Source organism: Ostrinia nubilalis, chromosome 3 (assembly GCF_963855985.1).
Source record: "Ostrinia nubilalis chromosome 3, ilOstNubi1.1, whole genome shotgun sequence".
NCBI lineage: Eukaryota > Metazoa > Arthropoda > Insecta > Lepidoptera > Crambidae > Ostrinia > Ostrinia nubilalis.
The window spans coordinates 14,356,504-14,380,818 of record NC_087090.1 but is presented as its reverse complement, the minus strand read 5'-3'; the positions used below and the strand labels follow the sequence as shown (position 1 = coordinate 14,380,818).

Below are 24,315 nucleotides of genomic sequence, written 5' to 3'. Positions count from 1 at the left end.
GCCACGAAAAGCGGCGGTTTTGTAAGGAGGACATATCAATCGATCTGTAATGCGTGATTGGCGTTGCGTGAATTTTAATTTGTTGAACAGGTAGGGAGGACTCTCGTAATTTACTACTCCAAAGAGGAGGCTCGCGAAATGCATCACTCGCCGTGACTCCATGTTAAGGAGGTCACTTCTATTTAAATATGGGGTCACGTGTGCTCTGCGAGGGATGGAGAAACAGTATCTAGCACACGAATTCTGGACGCGTTGAATCAACTTCTTAGTACGACCAAGCAGGCAACCACCAATTACTGTGTCCGCGTAATTTAATTTTGATAAAATCAGAGTCTCACATAGCCGAACTCTCAATCCCTCACTCAAAAACTGTCTAACCTGATATAAGACCTTTAGCCTATAATAGCATTGTTTTACTGTATTGAGTACATGTGATTCGAAATGTAAATTACCATCTATCTGCACACCTAAATTTCGGGCCTCACACACTTGTTCAATTTTGCTATTTTGTAATTCAATTTTAGGATTGTAAGATTCTATTATTTTAATTTGTGTTTTTGTACCTACAATAATAAATTTAGTCTTAGCCGGGTTCAAAACAAGACCATTTGAATCTGACCAACTGGCAATTCGTTCCAAGTCATTATTAATGCGGTTTATGGATGAATTTGTTTCAGCGGGCTTAAATGTTAAATAGATTTGCATATCATCAGCAAACAGGTGATGTTCACAGTCTACAACACAATTTGGCAAATCGGCAGTATAAAGAATAAAGAGTATCGGTCCCAGGATAGAACCTTGAGGTACACCTTGGTGAACAGAAGAATTAGCCGAGAGTGTTTTTGTACCATTAGGTAAACATACCTCTACCCTTTGTGAGCGACCCAATAAATAACTTGAAAACCATTTTAGTGTTAAATTATCGAAACCGTAGTAGATGAGTTTAGCCAAAAGTAGAGATGTATTGATAGTGTCAAATGCGCGAGAGTAATCCAGCAAGACTAACACCGCGCCCTCCCCCACATCTCGCCCTGCCAGTAAATCGTCTATTACATCCAATAGTGCTGTTGCTGTACTTCTTCCCCTCCTAAAACCAGACTGCTTCTGAGGTAGAATATTATTGTTAGAAAGGTATTCTGTTATTTGCTGACACACTACTTTTTCTACTATTTTGGACATAAAGGGCAAAATGCTAATCGGTCTTAAGTCCTTAAATTCGGTGGGATGGCTAGTCTTAGGGATTGGTTTTATTATAGACTCTTTCCATATTTCAGGAAAAATACCAGTGCTGATCGACATGTTCACGATAGCAGTGATAACACTGAGTGACTGCGGAAGTGTCAACAGAACCATATTCAAAGAAATTCCATCTATGCCTTGGGCATTGGTTGTGATATTCCTAATAATTTTAAATATAGTTGTTTCATCGACAGGTTTCAAACTAAACTTGCTATGACCAAAGCGATTAAAACAGAAGTACGTTAGTTGTGAGATGCTAATATTATCTTGATGGCTAGGGAGTGCGAGGAAATGTTTGTTAATGTCATCGGGATTATTCATATTATCTGGTAAGTCTGTATTTTTTTTATTGAAGTCAACAATATTTTGTTTAAGATTTTTCCAAAGTGTACGAGGATCATTGACATTTTTATTTATAAATTGCTGAAAGTAAGCAGTTTTTTCATTGTGGAGTGCTGACGAAACAATATTCTTTAATTCTTTGTAGTATTTTTTGTGATTTTCCAATTTTGTGCGACGACTTTTGGCATGTGCATCATCTCTCAGTTTCATCATGATTTTTATAGTTTCTGTTATCCAAGGATAACTTTGTTCTCTAACATATGACTTCTTAATGGGAGCATGGGTATCATATAGTTTTTTTTGAAGAGCGTTGAAGGCAAGAACTGAATCATTTACGTTATGAGAGAGTGCACTGTCCCACGATATATTTTCTAAATCTTTGTTGAATTGATCAATATTGATATCCTTTAACGGTCTGTAGATTATCCAGCGTGGTGTCATTTTAGGCTTCTTTATATTTAGCTCAAACGATATAAACGCATGACCGCTGAGATCCCGTATATGATCAACCGTGACTTTGACAACTTTGCTGCTGCTGCAAACAAGATCTAACAACGTTTCTGAATGGTCAGTAAAGTGAGTCGGCTCTGTTACATACTGTTTGAGACTCATACAATCAAGGAACTGATGAAGTTTTTTAGTGCTTGGATCATCTGGTTTCATCAAGTCTATATTAAAATCTCCCATCAAGACAATATGATCGTGTACCGAGAATGCACTGATGGACTCTGTCAACGCATCAATAAATGTATCAACACATAACCATGGTGGACGGTATGCCAATTATTTAATTAATAGGTACTCGTAATTAATATGCACTTATCCTGCATAGTATTCACATAGGGTTTTCTCATCTATCTCCCCTTTTAAAATAGAGGGAATTTCGATATTTAATTGCCAGTTCCAAGAGAGTTTGTAGTCCCTCAGGTCCTTTACGCCTAAAGCAGACTTTTGTCAAAACCATGACTGCGTTTCACGTGCGTTGTCAATCAGAACATTCTTACTGTGTGTGTCTTTTTAAAGCCTATTCAACTAAGCTAAATAGATGCACGAGTTAGAAGTGCGTTCAACACAATAGTCCAGCAAACGACGGGGATCGAACTACCGACCCTCGAATCGGTGACACTAATACTGTTGGGCTATTATCACTGTTAAGGTTTAGGATGGCTAAGGCTAGGATGTAGATCATGGCCAATGGGGAATACAGTAGCATGTATGTCCCATAGAAGAGCTCTGCAGTTTTAAGACCTACTTAGTGCATAAATATATTAGCAGTGCCAAAATGTTTCAAAATATTGTAGTGCAGTAGTGCAGTCAATACTGCGCTACCGCAACATGTTGATGAACAGTTTGTATTGACTAGCTGTGCCCGCGACTTCGTGCGCGTGAAAACCCGTTTTCCCAACATTTTTCATTATTGCTCTACTCCTATTGATCGTAGCGTGATGTTGTATAGCCTATAGCCTTCCTCGATAAATAGGCTATCTAACACTGAAAGAATTTTTCAAATCGGACCGGTAGTTCCGGAGATTAGCGCGTTCAAGTAAACAAACAAACTCTTCAGCTTTATAATATTAGTATAGATTACTTTTTATTGATGTTTGAGTTTGTATTGAAATATATTTTATGATCGTTTAAAGTAAACGCTAACAATAATATTATTTATAAAAATATTTTCTTTCTTTCTTTCACTATTTTTGAACTCGACTGTACATCTAATAATGTTAAAGGCTTCTATTAGTATCTACAGTTCCAAAAGAAAAGACGTAAATTCAATTAACTTGTTTATTTTGATACGAAACAATCATTTCATTCAGATATTTGTGAAACAGGAGCTTAATTTTCTAATAATGTTCATGTAGTTTCAAATACATAGATATGAAGTATATGCGACCAAGTTTACATATTGATTCTTTGGCGTGATATACATAAAATATATGACCAATTTTCTTTATACAGGGTGTAAAAGATAGAGCATAAACTTAAACAGTGATACTGTTTCCCAAATATGTAATAACAATGGAATTTTTAACTGGAAAAGAAAATAGGAAAGATTTTCTTTTTTCTAATAATGATATTAAAACAATAAAGTAACATGTACGTACACACGGCCACACTGTTAACTATCCATTTCCGTTTTTGCTCTCGCTCTCATCAAATGGTTAGTCTTTGCGATAGAACGAGACGACATGACCGGCAATGGGTAGTTAACACTTTTGCCGATAGTACATGTCATAAGATCAGATTAAGTACAATTTTTGTTACAAAGTTATTCTTATTACAATGATACTATAAGACGTATTGTTAGCTAAGTGACATCGTAATTATGTTCATTGAGAATTGAAACAAGAAAATCTGTGTGAGGAGACGACTTCTCTGTGAAGAGAGTAATGGTACATAAATTAAGATCGGATTAGTGACGATAATTATTATGTGTCACACACCCTGTACTTATAATTATGAAATAAATAAGATAGGTAGGTATGCATAGAAAACCATACCTGCTTTCAGGCTAATTAATAAATAGAAGTATATTCAAATTTGGTTGTAAAAATAATAATGATGGTATTAAATCATGAACAGCAGGTATTTGTAGACAAAATCACCCTTAAGGTCATCATAACAAATGTGTAACTATTTTTTATTATTGCACTTTTATAATTCAAATACATATAAATGAATTTGTGTAAAACCGTACATACTTATTTACTTAAAATTTAAACAAGAATATCTTTTGAAAATAGTTTTTTGTTTTACTTAAAGGAATCCCATGTTCAAAAACATTAATTTGAAATCGAATGTTGCAAAAAATTTATTGAAAAATGCAGAAGCTTCTAACTTGGGTCATTAATAAATAATAATAAAGTCAATGTAACGAAATTAAAACTATTAGGTACATTTGCCGGAATTTAAATTATCAATTCCTAAATATCCGTAGGAATCAATAGATTTTATCAACTACATAATACATTATTCATTGTATGTATAGTAGATATGTATAACGTATAGGAAAGGCACGCCGGAGGCACAAAACAGTAGTATTATAATAAGTACATAATTTAATCATAATTATTATCACCTTAATACATAAGCTTAACAAAAATAAGAATACCGCTTAAAGCTACAATAAATAACAATAAGGTCTGTAACTGGACGGATCAGGGAAAACTAAACCTTATCTTAAACCTAGTAAGATTTCAAATGCACTTAAAAATAAAATATCATATCACTACAATATCTCCATACATATTCAATCTAATTACAATATTTAATAAGGCACTCTACGTAATTTTATGCCGAGTTCGATTTATTTATGTTTTTACCCCTTCCAATTAATGCACATTAGAAATCCTACCAAGTTGTGTAATATAAAATCTACTATTTACTATTATTATCTTACAGGGCAACACTGACGCAAATGTCAAACGCCACGCTTGTTCCCGCCAACGAGTGAATTCCTTGTGGTCTGTGGTGGAGCTCAACTAATCAAGTCTGTGTGGTGTCTCTGCCTAAGGATCTCCAGCCTGAGCTCGTGTTCCCTTGCCGCCATTCTCAAGGCAGCAATACTGGAGCTTCTTCTTTCAACTTCTGGAGCGTTTGGAGGGGACTCGCTGCCGGGTGATATAGGGGGTGAAACTGGAGGGGGGTCGGGGGACTGCCGAGGGGGGGCGGCCAGGCCCGCTAGGAGGGAGTGGAAGGGGGGTGAGCTGGTGTAGAGGGGGGCGCTGAAGAGAGGCGGGCGGGGTAGAGGCGCTCCGAGGTATTGGGCGCCCAGCACTGGACCGCCGGCGTATCTGTGGGTGGAAGGTGATGATGAGTAACTTATACATTTCAAGCAAATCAATTTAGGTCTACCTAAGCCGTTAAGCTTGGTAAGAATTTCAAGAGCATTTAACTACAAAACTTTATAATTCTTTTGGTTTTCATAAATTTAAATTTTACGAATGCTGACTGCTGATTATCAAGAAGGTAAAAGTCATATGAGAGCAGTTCACAAGACGATTCCACCGTTATCATATTGAATTGGTTTGTCATGGATGAGTAGGTAGATATTTAAAAGCACTTTCACACTGGGAACAATTTTGCTTGTAAACTGTAATATGACAGTCAAATTCCAGCATTAAAGAGTGAAGAACCTTGTATTAAAGTGTAGTTATAATGCAACTGCTTATGTTACGTTCGATTTCAAGAATGCTCTCTAAATGATCCCCCGATGAGGGATGTTTTTTTTTATGTGACAGGAGGCTAACGAGCAGACGGATCACCTGATGGTAAGTGATTACCGTCGCCCATAGACACCCGCAGACCCAGGGGCGTTACAGATTACCTTTATCATTAAAGTGGCTGTTAAAGATTCTCACCTAAAAGACGCCAAGGCATTAGTGTCGAACGGCTTCCTGAACCCGAAGCCCAGCTGTGAGAAGGGGTTGGGCATGGACGCGACGACCGACGGAGGGGGGGCGCCCCCACTCGCGGCTAGGTAGGGGTTGTAGGGATGCGCTTGGGGGCCCACCTTCTCTTGCTTGCGCCACTTCGCTCGACGGTTTTGGAACCACACCTGGAAAGAGGAGGGGTTTGGTGAGTATGGCAAGCACTTAAATTTAAACTAGGTGACTTGGTGAACTTCAAACCAATGGAAATTATAATGGTGAAAGAATTTTTCAAATCGGCCCAGTAGTTTCGGAGCTTATTAAATACAGACAAACAGAAAATTCTTTTCTCTTTCTAATGTTAGCGTTTTCAGTTTTCTTCTTTTCTTGTGCCTAAATAACATCTTTCCAACACACTTTGCCTCCAAGGCATACACATAGGGTCTCGTGACATGTTATTTTAAATACGGAAAGTAAACTAAGTACAGATTAATAATTATTTAAAATAACATGTCACAAGGCCCTATAATATTATCTGTCATACATCCTGGGATACAAAAATTTGTTAGTGCGTGCCGGTGTGGTTTTTCCCCACCCTTTTTAAAAAAATCATTGACAGAGTCAAAAAGTATTTGTCAAGCAACTGTTCTTCATGTCTAATGGGGCTCACATGCTAAACAAAAAAGCATATCCCAACATGGTGTGACGTTGCAACTAAATCAATGACCAAACTCGAAGTTAAATTAACTTGTCCGCTAGACCAGGCCCTACAGCTGATTAGCACACAATAGCTTATTAGTTAGGTCCGGTGTTTCAAGCTCTTATTCTAGTAAAAAACTATTTCGAAGCATTCCTGAGAAAATTAATGGCCGCAAAAACATATGGCCGCAAAGGAAGCGAGATGGATTAGTTAATTTATAAAACAGCGGAATGTGGTATAAATAACTGGGTTAGATAACATGTGTTTGGCGAGGGAACCCGTTTATGGAAATAACCTTTTTCTTTTGTTTTAGAAAGAAAGAGAAAAAACAGGCATAGGAAAACCTCTTAATTTGGCTATCACAAAGAAAAAATAAAAAATGCAAATGAAAAAATAAAAAAAAACTGAATAACTTTGCTATAGCCTTTTTTCAACAATTTAAATACATACTACATAGAAATTATACTACTAATAAAATGTAAGTTGGTGTCAATGTATTACCACAGATTATTAATAAGTTGACAGTGACTATGAAAAAATACGTCTGACGCGTTCCAGTTTGGTTGCTAAAATGATTCATAACTAATTCATGACTCACAAAAACCATGGAACTATGGGAATAACCCAACGGTATTTTGAATTGCAGCCTTTGAATTATGTTTTAACGCCCCAGGGCTCGACTGTACTCCAAAGTGAATATTTTAACTTTTTCTTTCTAATTTTTATTAGCTCTAATAAATTCACTCATTAAGACAAAAACTTAGACTATTTTTAAAACATCGAGTAGGTACATGACAGAACATAAAAAGTTGAATATATTCCCATGATTCATGGGATCGACCCTTGTTCCTGTTAAACGTTGATTTCAAAGACAGTTGTGCTATGTGGATGTGTTTTTTCTTTTTTTGAAAGAATATCAGCAATTTGTAAATACGAATTACTAATAATCCCGTTAACCCCTCGTGGTAACATTTCCAACCATGTTTTTGATGGTAACGTGCGATAAATTCTCTATACTTAATAGCCATAACTTTCATTTCCGAAACCGATGCAGACAAAATGCGATCAGAAACTACTTCTAAATCTTGGAAAGTAAAAAAAAAACATTAGACGAAATAAAATTAAGTAGCAAATAAATGATAGAGTTAAAGGGCACATACCCAATTAAATTCCATAGTTTAGTCATGTTTTGAAAGTTTGTTTCTGTACTTCACTGTACTTGCTTATTAGCAGTTTGAAAGTGTCATACAAATCTATTAATGTCGTGTACAATGAAATTGTAAATGTCAATTACAAGCACGAAGCATTCGCACTGGCGCAGTTTTCACCACAGCTCGATCGATTAGACTTGACAGTCGATTCAAAAACAACGATAAAACGAGAAAAACAACAAGCGGACTGAATTCAAGCCGGTAGAACGTAATAAAAATTGATTTACAGCCGCAGAAATATCACTGCATGCAATATTTATGGCATTTAGCATTTAATACCTAAAAAACTATACGAAACTGTGCATAATTATGTAAACTGGTATTTTTATGGCAATTTAAATTAATTCACTTATGATAAACGCTGCATTGCAAAAAATTAAATGCGATTCTGCAAATGTGCATGCGGTTTTATCGGATGCTGTGCGAAACAAGAAATACCGCTGTGTTTACCGTTAGCGGCGCTGTTTCATTCTGGTTCATATCCGCGTGGGGTTACGGTTGTTTTTTGTTTGTTGGTGTGTGTTCTATTGAGTTTACAATGGCGATTATAAATATGACTTCATACGGCGGTGGAGAGGCAGCAAATTCATAAATGTTGTAATTGGAGGCAGACATGGTTTGGGAATGCGGGGTACGGTCTGCAAAAAGGGCCGGCCAGGTGCCGAGCGTAATGGCTTAACAGAGTCGCGCATTAAGGTAATGAGCACGTACTGCCCGCAGCTATAGCTGTGCCTTAAACGCGGTGGAAAACGGTAGGCTTTTTGTTTGGTCTAATGGTTAAAAATTTAAAGCCATCTTTTATTTTGCTAGTTTATTTAATGTTATCAAGAAGAGAAGTTTTTTTAATCTGACCAAGAGGAAAAGAAAAAAAACTCTACCTAAAGTAGGTACACGCAGGCGCAGTAAGTAGTTTGACAATTTTGATGTTCCGAATTTAAGTTTTCAAGCTACCTAACGAACTTTCTGTCCTTATTTTAATCTTTGACTTGACAAAATATGCAGTTGTTTTCCAAGCAGTTTTTGGTTTAAAAGTGTGTTAGATGGCGTTAGGAATATTTTCATTTCCTACATATACAAATGTTTTTTTTTAAATAATTTTCACTACTTTAATTACCTAATTCTTAGAAATGTTAAGGTTTTGTAGTAATAAGATTTTATGGTAGAGATACACAATGCGTTTGTTTAATGTTGTTTAGAAAGGAAAAGCAATAAGATAGGATTTTTATAGTGTTCTCGTTCGCTGGGCCTACTGAAATTGATACATTGGCCTTCTTACGCACCGAGCGTTGAGCTGAGGTCCTGTTGAATGTAGCGCGCATTGCGCGACGCGCACTGCACTTTTACTATAGTTTTCTATAGTCATTGTATTTGACAATATTTGTTTTACACACTAGTTTTATTCAATACTGGCTTTCCACCCGCGGCTTCACCCGTGTGCAATTTTTCAGTTTTTTATATAGACACTCAGCAATAATGTGGCTTTCTATTGGTGAAAGAATGTTTAAAATCGGTTCAGTAGATCCCGAGATTACCCCTTACAATTTAACAAATATACAAACACACAACGAAAAACCAAACTTCTCCGACGAAAAACCAAACTTCTTCTTCCAACTCCTAATTCAGAAATGTTCAGAAATAGTCCTGCCTACCGTTGTATACAAATTTATAACAAGCTGCCTGATAATGTAAAAAATATACCTAAAGATCACTTATTCAAAGATAAATTAAAGACATTTTTAATAAGTAAAAGTTTTTATAATGTTAAAGAATTCATGGAGGAAACACATAGTATTTCATGTTAAGTTGATAAATAAATATTGTTTTAACTGTAATGATTATACATTATAATATTTTTAAGTTACTTGCAATTGTATTATATAATTATAAAATTTATAAGTAGGTAGACTTAAGATTTATAATAATTGTTAATAATATTTAATAATTGTTATTTGTATTGCTGTACCCAACCGGGTGTGCATTTGTATGTTAGTACCATACCTAGTACCTAACAATATACAATGTATCTATTATGTGCAATAAATAAATAAATAAATAAATAAATAAATAAATAAAAACTGTACCTCTTTATAATATTAGTATAGATAATATTATTTAATGATCTCCAAATTATCTATCCCAAATCTAGATAAAGCTTGTACAATAGTTAAATTAACTTATCCGCTAGTGGCCAATAATTTCATAGGTATAACGAGATACATAGGTAAATATTCTTTAATGGTCTTCAGGTATAATAAAGTAAATTAATTCCTTGCTTTAGGCCCTTCGCGATTGTGCGAAATTGTAAGGCAATTTCCTACCGATACCAGCGTATGAAGTACCTACCGAGTATGGAGTAAAAGATTTGTCTGTCACTATGGTTACTGTGGGCTGAGTGTGAGTGTTAAACAAAATGTATGAAAATTTTAGTTTTTGAAAGTTTCCCGCTAGGGGCGCTGTACAATCCATCATACATTTAATGTCATTTTTTGACGCGCTCACTAGTAAGCGCGTTTAGTAAAAACTTACACTAGGCCCTCTGTAATGTTAATAGTAGAGTAAACCCTGCTTGAAAATTTGACAGCTGTTCAAACCATAAATATGTAGTTTATTTTCTTTTCTTTTTACTTGTTGTAGAGCCAACAGTGAAGCTGAATGTGACGCATCCGGTACGTGGCGTCGAGTCAATTACAGTGGGCTCCAATAAAAACTGACAATTTTTCTAACTTTACACCGAGTCATCTATGTATGTACGAGTATAGGGCAATTGTGTAACCCTTTGTTACGGAGTGGACTGTATGAAACTGAATATCGGATATAATGCAAACAAGCCTTAAAATCTTAACGATGTTTTTATTTGGCAACTATGTATATGGGCTTATCGTGAAAAATCGATTAAAGTTTATCGTGACACGCATACTAGGTCAACAGAAAAAGGTAAAGTGGCAACTCCCAATGATGTCCACTGCTAGACAAATGCCACTCCCAAAGATAATTGCAACGACCGGTCCTGTGCTATCCGCATATAGGCGCTTCCCACGACCTCGTCGGTTCACCAAGTGGGAGGATGGTCTATAGAACGAGAACTTTTCTGTCAAATGTCTATAAAACAAATATAATAAAAGGAACTATCAAAATCTATCTGAACTGAAAACGAATAAGACAGTTCTGCTGGCCAATTTCAAACACTTTATTTTTTTGAAAAGTAAATAATGTCAAATATATTTATTCTACTGAATAAATATTTACAAAATTGCCATCTTCTACTGGCGCAGAGTATACCAGTTAATAGCAACACCAAATATAATGACGTACCAGTCACGCCCGAGCGCCCCCCATCAATCAGCGTTAGTTTTCAAATAAATCTCACTAATTAAAGAATATTACATGAGATTAATTACTTATTAAGGTTAATGTTAATGTACCAGATCCACGCAAATATAATTAGTGTGGTACCAACGATAGGTCTACGTAATTGTGGTCACGCCCTTTGTCAATTAAGGGCGATTAATATTCGCTTACACTTGTCAATTAAAACGGTATTACCTAGTTAGTGTTGTTTTTATTCACCTTTTGGCTGTTTATGTATTGCATAAATTACGCCATTTTTGACTAGCAAACTCTACTTCGCGGCGAACCGGCACAAAACTCACAATTCACAAGCATAGTTGTGAGAGCACTCTCACGACCGTATTCACAAACGATGTTTGCATAAGTGAAGCAAATCGAACGCACAGCGTTGAATCGAGCTCTGTGATTGGTTCGTGTCACCATGTACGTCCACGCGCATTGTGAGACCTCATAATAATGTTTGTGAATACGGGCGTTAGTCATTAATTTTCGTTAATTTATTCTATGGTAGGTACTTACCCAATTTTTGAAATATTGAATTTTATACTTTTTTGCTTAGTAAAGACATTTGTAGGTTTTGTCAGTTGGAGAATATGTAGTTATGTATGTGACGCATAAACAATAATTATCCCATCAAAAACAATACTTGTCAAAAAAACCAAGTCTCGCAACTCAGTTGTTCTACGGTAAAAAGTTGTGAGATCCATGTAATACCAAGTCCAGGCCAGGAAATCTTTAACGTTTTACATAAATATATTGACTTGGCCATCGCACTAAATAATTTAATTTACACGTGTTTTCATGCGATGGCCAAGTCAATATATTTATGTAAAACGTTAAAGATTTCCTGGCCTGGACTTGGTATTACATGGATCTCACAACTTTTTACCGTAGAACAACTGAGTTGCGAGACTTGGTTTTTTTGACAAGTATTGTTTTTGATGGGATCTCATTTCTTTTTGTATTTTGTAGACAGCAGTTATGTATCTAGAAAACTGGACCGAAATTGAAAAATTTTACTCGACTTGGCGGTTGCACTACCGTGCCCCCAAATATCATTTCTTTTTGTATTTTGTAGACAGCAGTTATGTATCTAGAAAACTGGACCGAAATTGAAAAATTTTACTCGACTTGGCGGTTGCACTACCGTGCCCCCAAATATTTTAGTTTTTCCTTGATTCATACACCAAACACTACTTATATTCCAAATTTGAAGCTTCTAGGTCTGCTAGAAGTGCCTTAGAGTTTTGATGATCGGTGAGTCAGTGAGTCAGTGAGTCAGTGAGTCAGTGAGTCAGTGAGTCAGTGAGTCAGTCAGTGAGTGACAAAATTAAGTAACTTTGACCCGTTATAATTCTTAAACTACTGGTTCAAATTGAATGAAATTTTAAATATACCGTGTCTTTACAATGCCTGCATAGCTATTGAAAATTCAGCCTTCTAGTTTTATCCACAACGAAGTTACAGGCGGTCGAAAATGGCCTGAATTGCTTCGAGAAAAGGATGATACGGCCGTGCCGCTTTTTTGCTCGACTTGGTGGGGGCACTGCCGTGCCCCCAGATGCTAGTATGTTAGTCTATGTATGTAATTTTATAATATACGTTAATATAGTCTCTCTAGCGTATTAAGGCCTACTTAAGGGCTAGAGTAATTGGTGTGATCGTTGAAAATTACCAACATTACATAACACTATTAGCTGGCAGAAGTTTAACACGTATTCAAAAAGAATAACGTATTATCATTAAGTTTTACAAATGAACCGATTACCGGCGCTTATTACACGAGTTATTAATATTTTCAACACTTATGGCGAGCTTGTGTTATGTACACGTCCGTTCGTGTACAGTCGGCTACGTTTAATACGGGCTGTTTTATAAAATGATGCCCAAAACTCAGCTCAAACTCCAGCGAAGATTCAGTTATTTTTGAGTATGTGCCATAAAATTATTTACTACTTAAATACTTGTAAAAAAAATCACCTGAGAGCAAACTGTATATTATTATTGAAAAGATGCTTAAAGAGTGTGGTTGGAGATAGAAAGAAGAAAATAAAAAAGTTTTTGGTAACAGACTCAGAGGCTTCCGGCGACTGGGACCGCAATTAACTAGGACCGCGGTCCCAGTCGCCGGATCCATAAAAAAAAAAAATTTTCTTCCGGCGACTGGGACCACTCATAGATAACTTAAAAGAAAATATTATTCAATCCAAAATCGGTACAGTACTAAAATCCATGAGTGGTCCCACCCAGTCGCCGGAAGAAAATTATTTAATTTTTACGCATCCGGCGACTGGGACCGCGGTCCCAGTTAATTGCGGTCCCAGTTGACGGAATCCTCCAGACTCAGAAAACAAGAAGATTTTTGAATAAAGAAAAATAAATGAAGATCAGACAAAAGGATAAATAAATACAAAAGATACTTCCATTGATCTCTTCCAAGTTAGGTCAAATGACCACATCGACCGGTCGAAACGACACACATTTTAATATTTTAATATTTTGTACCCGACTGTACTATAGCGTAATTTACCCACACAAGAAAGCATGATTGAATCAGCCGGTAATAATACAAGGAGATTGCTAATGATCCCATTTAATAAACAACGGGGTAAAAATACCATACTATTTTAAAAGAATAGCGACTCTTTATCTTTCTCTTTGCTTGTTTTGTTGTTGAAACAAGCTTTCAATTGATGGAAAAGAATCGCATAATCATGCATAATAAGTCTGGTTAACATATTTTCAAGACATGAAGTAATGGGCGCCATTTGAAATTCTGAATAGGAAAAAGAAATTGCTCCTTCTATCATAGTCCTTAAATACTGCAGGCGATTAAATTACCACCCTGTATGTTATTCAGTTAAGAAGAAAAGTGAAATTGAGGAAGAATTAAGAAAATTTGCCGATGTAAAAAAGTTCCTTACTGTCATGGTAGCATAGTTTAAAATTGAATAAATCCTTTTTAATATTCGTGATCACGTACTTTTCCGTGTAAGTATGTGAGTTCACAATTCACGTTTCAATTTTGAGACAACTTTTATCAATAACCGTGCAATTAATGTAATTATTATTCGGTTTCGCAATCGGGCCGATCACTTCATTCTGCTCTGCAAGTATCAATTTGGTTCGAATTATCACGACCTATAAGGAAATTGTAGTGTGAATTAATACAGGGTTTGCTATGGTGCTGGAATCAATTCGAGTACGAGTACTTGTTTACAGGTAGGGTTACCAGAAACAATCAACAGTCCGGAGAAAAGGCCTGATTTCCATCGTCATTGAGTATTTTTTCTAAAATGTACTGAACAATTTAAATTGTAGTTTTTATACAGTGAGTGTTAATTTTAATCGAGCAATTGTTACTTAAGTTTCGAAGATTGTTTTTGTTTTGTTTAATTTTTGAATTGATCTTTAAAATGCTGTATTTTATTCAACGTTCTGAGAAAAGTCTAAAAATCCTGAAATCTCAACACAAATTCTGAGATATGGTAGCCCTATCCACAAGGTGTGTAAAGGTGCGTAGAATGTGGCACATTGGAAAAATACGTGTAATTTGTTACGGTTTGTATTTACGAAGGGGTTTTTTAACATGTTCCTATCCTCTTTAATAACGGATTAACACTGCAGCACTGTGGCAATTAACGTAGGTAGGTAATTGTAATAAGTACGATTTTACAATTAAAATACTATTGCCTGATCTGATATGTGCTGACTTCTTAGTATTCATTGATTTATTAATCTTAGAAAATAACGGTCATAGTTAGTTTAAAAATTAAGGGAAATTATGTCAAAGGCGGCAGCGTAGGACGTCCACTCACAAGGTGGACCGACGACATCACAAAGGTAGCAGGAAGACGCTGGACGCTGGCCAACCGGGAAACATGGAAAGCATTGGGGGAGGCCTATGTTCAGCAGTGGACGCCCTATGGCTGACACGATGATGTGAGATGTCAAAGGCCACCCCCAAATCCTTGCAGCCGCACGACTATTGTGGTGAACCCAATCGTAACACCAGCATATTTAGCTTACCACGAGGGGTTAACGGGATTATTAGTATGTATTTACAAATTGCTAAAATTATTTTATAAAAAGTTTTCTTCAAAATGCAGTTTTTCCATTTAAAATTGTTTTAGAGTAAATTAGGTACTCAGTTTTCCATTTTTGTAAGTGGGTAAATAACTAACAATGAATTTAGTTTTAATACCAAATATCTTAAAGCGATTATTTTGACAGAGTGCTCGATTCTGATTGCCTCACAGTATCGATTTGAATCGAATAATCGTCTATGCCAACGGTATAAGCGTTGCGAATTTATAAACGGTGCTCTGATATACTGTTCTATGCTATTAAAGACCCTTGGGTTGAGGAGGCAAGAAAAGAAATGGATACGGCATTTTATAAAGTCTCAAAAAGTTCAAAGTAAAGACACTATTCTTTTTCATTTAACTTGAAAAAATTAACTGGCCTCTTGATTGAGGTGAACATTTGATTTTGCCAAGTCATGTAGGTACCAATTAAGGTGGTACGGTAGCCAAAAAGTTCGCAATACCTACGTGTTTGTTTACAATAATTGGAATAAGGTTGTATTATCAACTTTTTGGCCACTTTGGGTTTCACAAACTTTTGAAGATTACGACAATTTACAAACGGATTTCTTAGTTTCTAAAATGCTATATTTAATTAAATATCTCATTAATAGCAGAATAATACCTGTGGGATGAGTGTAAGTTTACATCAAACGCGCTCACGAAAATTTTAGTTTTTGTACTTTTCCCGCTGTACAATCCGTCATACATTTAATGTAATTTTTTGACGCGATCACGTTTGATGTAAACTCACACTAGGCCCTCGATCATTAATCTATACTTATAATAAATCTGTAGAGAGGTCAATTCTGTACATGAAATATATTTTCAAAATAACTATCAGGGGGTGATTAGTGATCGATACTGATGCCAAAAATGCAATCAGTAAAATTTTTGTCTGTCTGTCTGTCTGTCTGTCTGTCTGTCTGTCTGTCTGTCTGTATGTTCCTTATAGAAACAAAAACTACTCGACGAATTTTAACGAAACTTGGTACAATTATTCTTCATACTCCTGGGCAGGTTATAGGATACTTAGGAATTCCCACGGGAACGGGCATTAGCGGGAAAATCCTTTTGTATGAAAAATCTAAACCGCTTAAGTTAGACGCTTGAAATTTGGCAAGCAGGTACCTTAGTAAACTTAAAGCTTAGTTATAACAGGATATTGCAAAATTCCTACGGGAACGGGAATTAGCGAGAAAAAACATTTGTATGAAAAAATCTAAGCCACGTAAGATAGACGCTTGAAAGGATGATGGGCACAAATGTATGGAAAGTGGTACCCGCTCCAATAGCCATAACCAATGTATATTTTAAAAGGCCTTTAGATGTAGGAAAATGTCTGCTATGGGGCCAGTTCTAATTCACGTTTTGAAAGCAGTAATTCCACTAAGTATTATAATGAAAGTATAACACAATCATCCATGTATACGAGTATGTATTATGACTACAATCTATTAATATAACTAAAAGAAGCATTGAAAAGGAAAGGATTATACCTACGATGAACTACCCAAGCTATTAGCCCTTTTTTCGCTTTCATCATCATCATCGTGATCATTTTAGCCATAGGACGTCCAGTTGAACATAGGCCTCCCCCAATGATTTCCACAATGGCCGGTTGGTGGCGGCCTGCATCCAGCGCCTTCCCGCTACCTTTATGAGGTCGTCGGTCCATCTTGTGGGTGGACTTATTGGGTCTTGTGGGCTTATTCGCTTTAGCAACCCATAATAAAACCCTTAAGAAGTAATAAAACTTTAACCCCTTTATTAATAAAAGTTACACCCTAGTTGAACTCTGGCTTAAATTGTCATTTGGTATGGAAATGTCATTATAATCCAAGGTTCTTCCTAGGTGTAACTTTTTATTAATAAGGGGGTAGTACTTCTCTAAATAAAAATATTTATTTCACAATCATCCCCATCAATAATTATAGAGTTAAAAGGAAGGATGCTGGAACAGTAAACCCTTCCTGACTCGCATAACCTAAGTACCATACGATGGACTGGACACGTATGATACTTCTTCTTTTTCTTCCTCGGTCCCTCACTGATGAGGATCGTGACCACAGATAGTGTTCCTCCACAGACTGCGGTCATAAGCTGTGTGGACCGCACGATGCAAACTCCCGCCCAGCACCGTCTTCCTCGCCGCGTCCGACCATCTCGTCGGTGTCCTGCCCCGAGCGCGTCCCCCTTCATACTGTATGATACTTAGGTTACACAAAAAGTATCTTTATCTTCGAACGCAACCAGATCTGAGGCTGGTGGCCATAGTAAATGTTGTTCGTCTTGGTAAGACCTTTCAAATGACACTACGAACATTACTATTGGAGCCGGGTACCATTCTGCAAAAAAGTATGTATATCTTCGTACACAACCAGATCTGAGGCTGGTGGTCATAGTGAAAGTTGTTCATCTTGGTAAGACCTTTCAAACGATACTAGACTCATATCTATTGGAGCCGGGTACCATTTTGCCCATTGTCCTTTGGCATGCAGGTACCTTAGTAAATTTAAAGCTTAGTTACAACAGGATATTGCAAAATTCTCACGGGAACGGGAGTTAGCGGGAAAAAACATTTGTATGAAAAAATCGAAACCGCGTAAGTTAGACGCTTAAAATTTGGCATGCAGGTACCTTAGTAAACTTAAAGCTTAGTTACAACAGGATATTGCAAAATTCCCACGGGAACTGGAATTAGCGGGAAATTCCTTTTGTATGACTGACTCACTGACATACCCACGCACAGCCTAAACGGCTAAACGTAGGCACTTGAAATTTATAAGGGACGTAGCTTAGGTACCGTAGAGGTGCACTAAGAACGGAATTCCCGAAATTCCCACAGGAACAGGAATTACCGGGAAAATCCTTTTGTTTGAAAAATCTAAACCGCTTAAGTTAGACGCTTGAAATTTGGCATGCAGGTCCCTTAGTAAACTTAAAGCTTAGTTACAACAGGATATTGTGAAATTCCAACGGGAACGGGAGTTAGCGGGAAAAAACATTTGTATGAAAAAATCTAAACCGCGTAAGATAGATGAAGGGGGTAAAACGGGATCCACGCGTACGAAGTCGCGGGCGGCCGCTAGTATTTAAGTATAAAAGTATTTTCATTTCAATTATCTTTAGAATCCCTGCGAAAAAGGATTATTAACTCTAAATTCATAACATTCAATGACGCATTTTGAGGTTTAAATGTAATTGTGATAAATTGCTTTACACTATCTTATCGATTCTATATAAATAGACATAATAAGATTAGTATTTCCGGTGATAACGTTTCATTCAATGTTTTATATATTTTATTTGTTAAATAAGTACTTACAGTGTATAGTATTGTTTTATGTAGATTACTAGCGGCCGCCCGCGACTTCGTACGCGTGGATCCCGTTTTACCCCCTTCATCTATCTTACGCGGTTTAGATTTTTTCATACAAATGTTTTTTCCCGCTAACTCCCGTTCCCGTTGGAATTTCACAATATCCTGTTTTAACTAAGCTTTAAGTTTACTAAGGGACCTGCATGCCAAATTTCAAGCGTCTAACTTAAGCGGTTTAGATTTTTCAAACAAAAGGATTTTCCCGGTAATTCCTGTTCCTGTGGGAATTTCGGGAATTCCGTTCTTAGTGCACCTCTACGGTACCTAAGCTACGTCCCTTATAAATTTCAAGTGCCTACGTTTAGCCGTTTAGGCTGTGCGTGGGTATGTCAGTGAGTCAGTCATACAAAAGGAATTTCCCGCTAATTCCAGTTCCCGTAGGAATTTTGCAATATCCTGTTGTAACTAAGCTTTAAGTTTACTAAGGTACCTGCATGCCAAATTTTAAGCGTCTAACTTACGCGGTTTCGATTTTTTCATACAAATGTTTTTTCCCGCTAACTCCCGTTCCCGTGAGAATTTTGCAATATCCTGTTGTAACTAAGCTTTAAATTTACTAAGGTACCTGCATGCCAAATTTCAAGCGTCTATCTTACGTGGCTTAGATTTTTTCATACAAATGTTTTTTCTCGCTAATTCCCGTTCCCGTAGGAATTTTGCAATATCCTGTTATAACTAAGCTTTAAGTTTACTAAGGTACCTGCTTGCCAAATTTCAAGCGTCTAACTTAAGCGGTTTAGATTTTTCATACAAAAGGATTTTCCCGCTAATGCCCGTTCCCGTGGGAATTCCTAAGTATCCTATAACCTGCCCAGGAGTATGAAGAATAATTGTACCAAGTTTCGTTAAAATCCGTCGAGTAGTTTTTGTTTCTATAAGGAACATACAGACAGACAGACAGACAGACAGACAGACAGACAGACAGACAAAAATTTTACTGATTGCATTTTTGGCATCAGTATCGATCACTAATCACCCCCTGATAGTTATTTTGAAAATATATTTCATGTACAGAATTGACCTCTCTACAGATTTATTATAAGTACTAGCTTTCCGCCCGCGGCTTCGCCCGCGTGGAATTTTGTCTGTCACAGAAAAACTTTATCGCGCGCGTCCCTGTTTCAAAAACCGGGATAAAAACTATCCTATGTTCTTTCCCGGGACTCAAACTATCTCTATGCCAAATTTCATCAAAATCGGTTGCGAGGTTTAAGCGGGAAAGCGTAACAGACAGACAGACAGACAGAGTTACTTTCGCATTTATAATATTAGTTGGGATAGATGAAGATAATAAAATTGTTGGTGTACCATAACTAAAATATTGCAGAATTAAGGTAGGTCATTTTGTTAAGGCATCGAATGATTTTTGTTTATCTGATTTTATCAGATAAAAAATTAACTAGCCACATTATTACCACACGTACTAGGTACCAGGTACCACAATCTAAATAAAATGAATTACCCACAATCATATCAGTTTCTAGGAATAATACACTTAATAGCTGAATTTACTCAGTAGTTATCGATAAGTACCTGTATCTTTTATTAGTAATAGAATAACGCCCGTTTTCACCATTAATCCCTAATAAAAATTGACCCCTGTGGTAACATATAATATGAATTTTGTTTTCATAGGGGTCACTTAAAATTTAGGGATTGATGGTGAAAACGGGCATGAGTGTAATAAATTCTTAAAAATGTTTGTTAACACTCTACATGTTCTTAGTCTATAATAAAAGGGGTTTCTTTCGAAAATCACTTCTTAGATAAATACTTATAAGTCTGGTCGCCACAACAACAATGTAATGAGTATTCTCAAGACTCATGAGTCTCTCATGATTTATAAAACGCTGGTTCGAACCCCACCGCCACTGGAACCCACTAGTAATAAGAGCATATGGCTTAGTTCGAGTGGTTTACAAGACTATTAGTGCAATGAAAATACTAATATTCTTTAATAAAAAATAGTACAGCTCAACTTGGATCAGGTGTAGGTATGCCGCATCCATGAGCTACCTTCGCTTCGCACTCCGAACCATACACATTATTATAGTAATTGTTGCAGAGGCCAGTGTCGCATTGCACCGGCGAGGCTTGATTAAAGGCTGCTCAGCTGTGAGCAGGAATTAAGCTGTCTTTGTCTGTTTGTTGACGCGTTTGTTCGCACTGAAATTATGTGGCAACACTAGCATTGACGGATCGGGAAATCAACAAAACCTGTGTGGTTTAAATAACAGCCTTGGGGACGATGAGCAATGGAGACTTTTAATCCTTTTAGGGTAGTTGGATTATAGTTTATCAGAGCCGTCATAAATCTTAAAATGCACTTAATGAAAATCACCACCTCTCATGACATGGCGGGTCAGGGCTATAACAAGAAACCTATTGGGCTTCGGTAATATTTTTACACTATTATTTTTCATAGAGAAAAATACCAAATACATGATCACCCCTTATTGGCCCTGAAATGGTTCCTTTGGGTTCTGTCACCACTGACCTGAAAATAAAAGCCTTTATCTATCTATCTATGCAAAAAATAAGATTCTTACCTGTATTCTAGCTTCCGTAAGTCCGATCTTCATTGCGAGTTCTTCTCTGTAACAAAAGAAAATCATATAGTCGTGATGATATCATAATACTCTGATGTTTATCTTCCTAGATACCTATGTGAAAAGGAAAAGAGCCGCATGTAACAATAGTTACCGAGATAAAATAGCAGTGCCTAGAAACCACTTACTAAAAATAACATTGATAAGTAAAGGAAAACGAACTATCATAGATAATCCAATTAAAATTATAAATCAAACACTTCGTGGAGTCTTATCTCCACACATGCCTTACCAACCATGTTGAGTTGATATATTACAGCAGTGATTAACTGATTAAATAAACAGCGCTAATTAAATTAAACATAATATGACGTTAGCTATAATTGATGGAGATTAGCTTGATTATTTTAAAACGGTGAAATTAATCGAGAAATCAAGGTCGGTTCTGAAAAAAATGCGCATCATCACTAGTCAACACATTAGAGTAAACATAGCAGTTCTTTGACAAATGAAAGAAGAAGAAGGATTTTTTTTCGTCTGTCATTTCCCGGAGCAAGTGAATTTAAAGAAAGAGGAAGGTCTGTTACGTATTAGCCGAGGGTTCATGCAAGGCTCTATTTTGGGTCCTTAAAAATATAGCTTTAGAGTGAAACTGTATCTTACCTAGTAAACACATCAGGATAATGTGTCCTCGAGAAGGCCTTCTCCAACTCCTCGAGCTGGAAACTGGTGAAGGTGGTCCTATATCGCCTCTGCTTCCTCTTGGGGGCGAACTCGTCTGCATCATCGCTGTCTGCCGACCCTGGGGGAGGTCGCTCTGAGGCAGGGGACTGGTCGGTCCTGGACAGCTCGGGGGTCGTCCGGGGGGAGTCGTCTTTAGGCGCTTCCGAGACCCCCATGGTGGGGTTGTACTTTTGGTACTGGTCTTGATAATATTCTGGAAGAAGAAATGGATTTGGTTAATTGAGTAGGCAATATAAACGTTAAAGGGATTATGACTTTTTCAGGCTCAACGAATAATCAAGGTGACGCCAAAAAAGAGACAGTTATCACTTTCTAAAATGATGGACATAGGCGTAATATTGATAGAAAATAGAAACGTAAAGTTGTTTCCTACAAATGCGAGGCCCCGATAAAATCATAGGAAGTGCTTACTCAAATAGATTATCATTTATAAAGAAGTAAAATTACAAAACAGTGTCATTCTGTGTCTTGATCGATGATTACAGATTAGTTTGCTTACTTAATATAGAGTTAAGGCTAGCAACAAACGCATAAGTAAGTATGAACAGATGGTGCACCACATTATCCATAGTTGAGCAACAATATCCGAGAATGCAGGCTAATACCGCGTAATCCTTAATAGTTAATACTACCCCAGGAATGCCATACAACGCAAAAAACCTCTGAAACAGAGACAGTCCCTATCAGTCACATAAATAGCTCAAACTCAAGTAAATAGCCCAACAAGAAAACCTACTTTACACGTGTTATCCATACAAAGTAAGCAGTTGCCGTTGACACCGCATTATGTACCTTAATTGACCGTAATTGGTTACAACAATTTGTCCGACCATTATTAATTGGAGTTGGCGTGACTGCTTCAGATAAGCCACTTATACCACATGATTGAATTAGCACATTCTAATAGACGTTTTAATGGTATCCTTCGAAACAGCAAAAAGTGCCTCATTAATGCGCTTCTTGGAGGATCTTATAGTTACAAACGCGAGAAAAAAGGATAATAAGTCTAGTTTCGAAAAGATGACTGCGGAGTTACAAGTAGGGTTGCCTTAGCCGGACATGTTTGGCTTTTTTCGGACATGTCCAGTCAAATATTTTCTCGTCCGGCCTGTCCCTCTTTTGTCAGGTTTTCTATGTGGCTATCGCGCCAGTCTAAAATCGAACGCACAAGTAAAGCCATGACGCGAATTAGAACTTAATTAGGACTTTTAAAAAGCTATGACTAGCTATATAACCGGCTTTTAGGGTAAAATATCTGGCCAAATTAAGCACCAAGTCTGGCTTCTATGTTTTTGGACCTGGCAACTAGTGGCAACCCTAGTTTACAGGTGATAAGTAAATGAAGTAAGTATAAAATTAAATCTATTTGGAATTAATTGTACCTAATTAGTAATGAAAGAAGACGATAACTATTTTAAATATAGCTTTTTAATATCTTCACATTGATAGCATTGCAAGTAATGCAGTTTTAACATATAGTTACCTATAAAAAGTTGATGATGTTTTTGTAATTACAATAATTATTAGGCGTTTTATGGATATGACATAGTTATAATTTAATTGTGATGTCCTTTTAACGACTTCGCATAATTGTCTTTATGGTTACAATGCAGTTTAGGTCTAATAAGTATGTTCAAGGCAAAGTCTTGGGGTTTTTATCATAAAAAGATCTCATTATTTTATAGGTACGTTCATTACAATTATTTATTCATTGACAGTCGGAGTGCATCAACTAGCTGAATGATGAACTATAGTATAATAAAGGGTTGGATGAACACAGGTATCAAGTTTAATTTCAAAGCGCTTCCTAACTATAAAACCGTCTAAAACAAGTCGTTTCAATGTTGTATTTCCTGTACCCAAGTTAGTATCGTGTAGTCTGTACTATAGTTATCTATGTACCTACTAACTAAAATTTACTGTAATTTAGTTTGAGTTATAGTATGTCATTTAATTCAATTTGAACCAATTATATGGCTTCATTTTATCGATCAATGATAACATTCATTTTAATAATAGTTGATCTTTTAAATATGCACGTGCACTGTATGAACAAACCATACAAACTGCGATACTAGTATCTAACTAATAATAAAAATATCCTGTACAAGCAACAATTAAATGCAAACTTTACCATAATTCAATTATCAGCTCAAAGTTCAATCGTTTAATTGAGGTAAAAACCTCTTCGTGATTTATAACCATTACCGCGGTAATCTCGACCTTAGTTTCTTGTAATCAATTGTCATTAATAGATAAATGTCATTACGTTAATTGGCCTTATTATGGCGTTATACCTTTAATAGGTGGCGATTAGTCGTTCGCGGGAATAAGTCATTTGCTTG

The 24,315-nt window shown here is 36.5% G+C and overlaps 1 protein-coding gene across 2 annotated transcripts in view; it reads right to left on the bottom strand.

Moving 5' to 3' along the window:
* Positions 1–3,352: 3,352 nt before the first annotated feature.
* The window catches only part of LOC135088361 (homeobox protein aristaless-like), a 115,953-nt gene continuing 94,990 nt past the window's right edge, over positions 3,353–24,315 (bottom strand). For both annotated transcript variants that reach the window (XM_063983210.1, XM_063983211.1), the window contains exons 2-5: positions 21,890–22,163; positions 21,227–21,272; positions 5,943–6,139; positions 3,353–5,375 (exon numbers count right to left, since the gene is read on the bottom strand). In XM_063983210.1, coding sequence (XP_063839280.1) covers positions 5,060–5,375; positions 5,943–6,139; positions 21,227–21,272; positions 21,890–22,163 — 833 coding nt within the window. In that variant the 3' untranslated portion in view covers positions 3,353–5,059. The remainder of the gene's footprint in view (positions 5,376–5,942; positions 6,140–21,226; positions 21,273–21,889; positions 22,164–24,315) is intronic.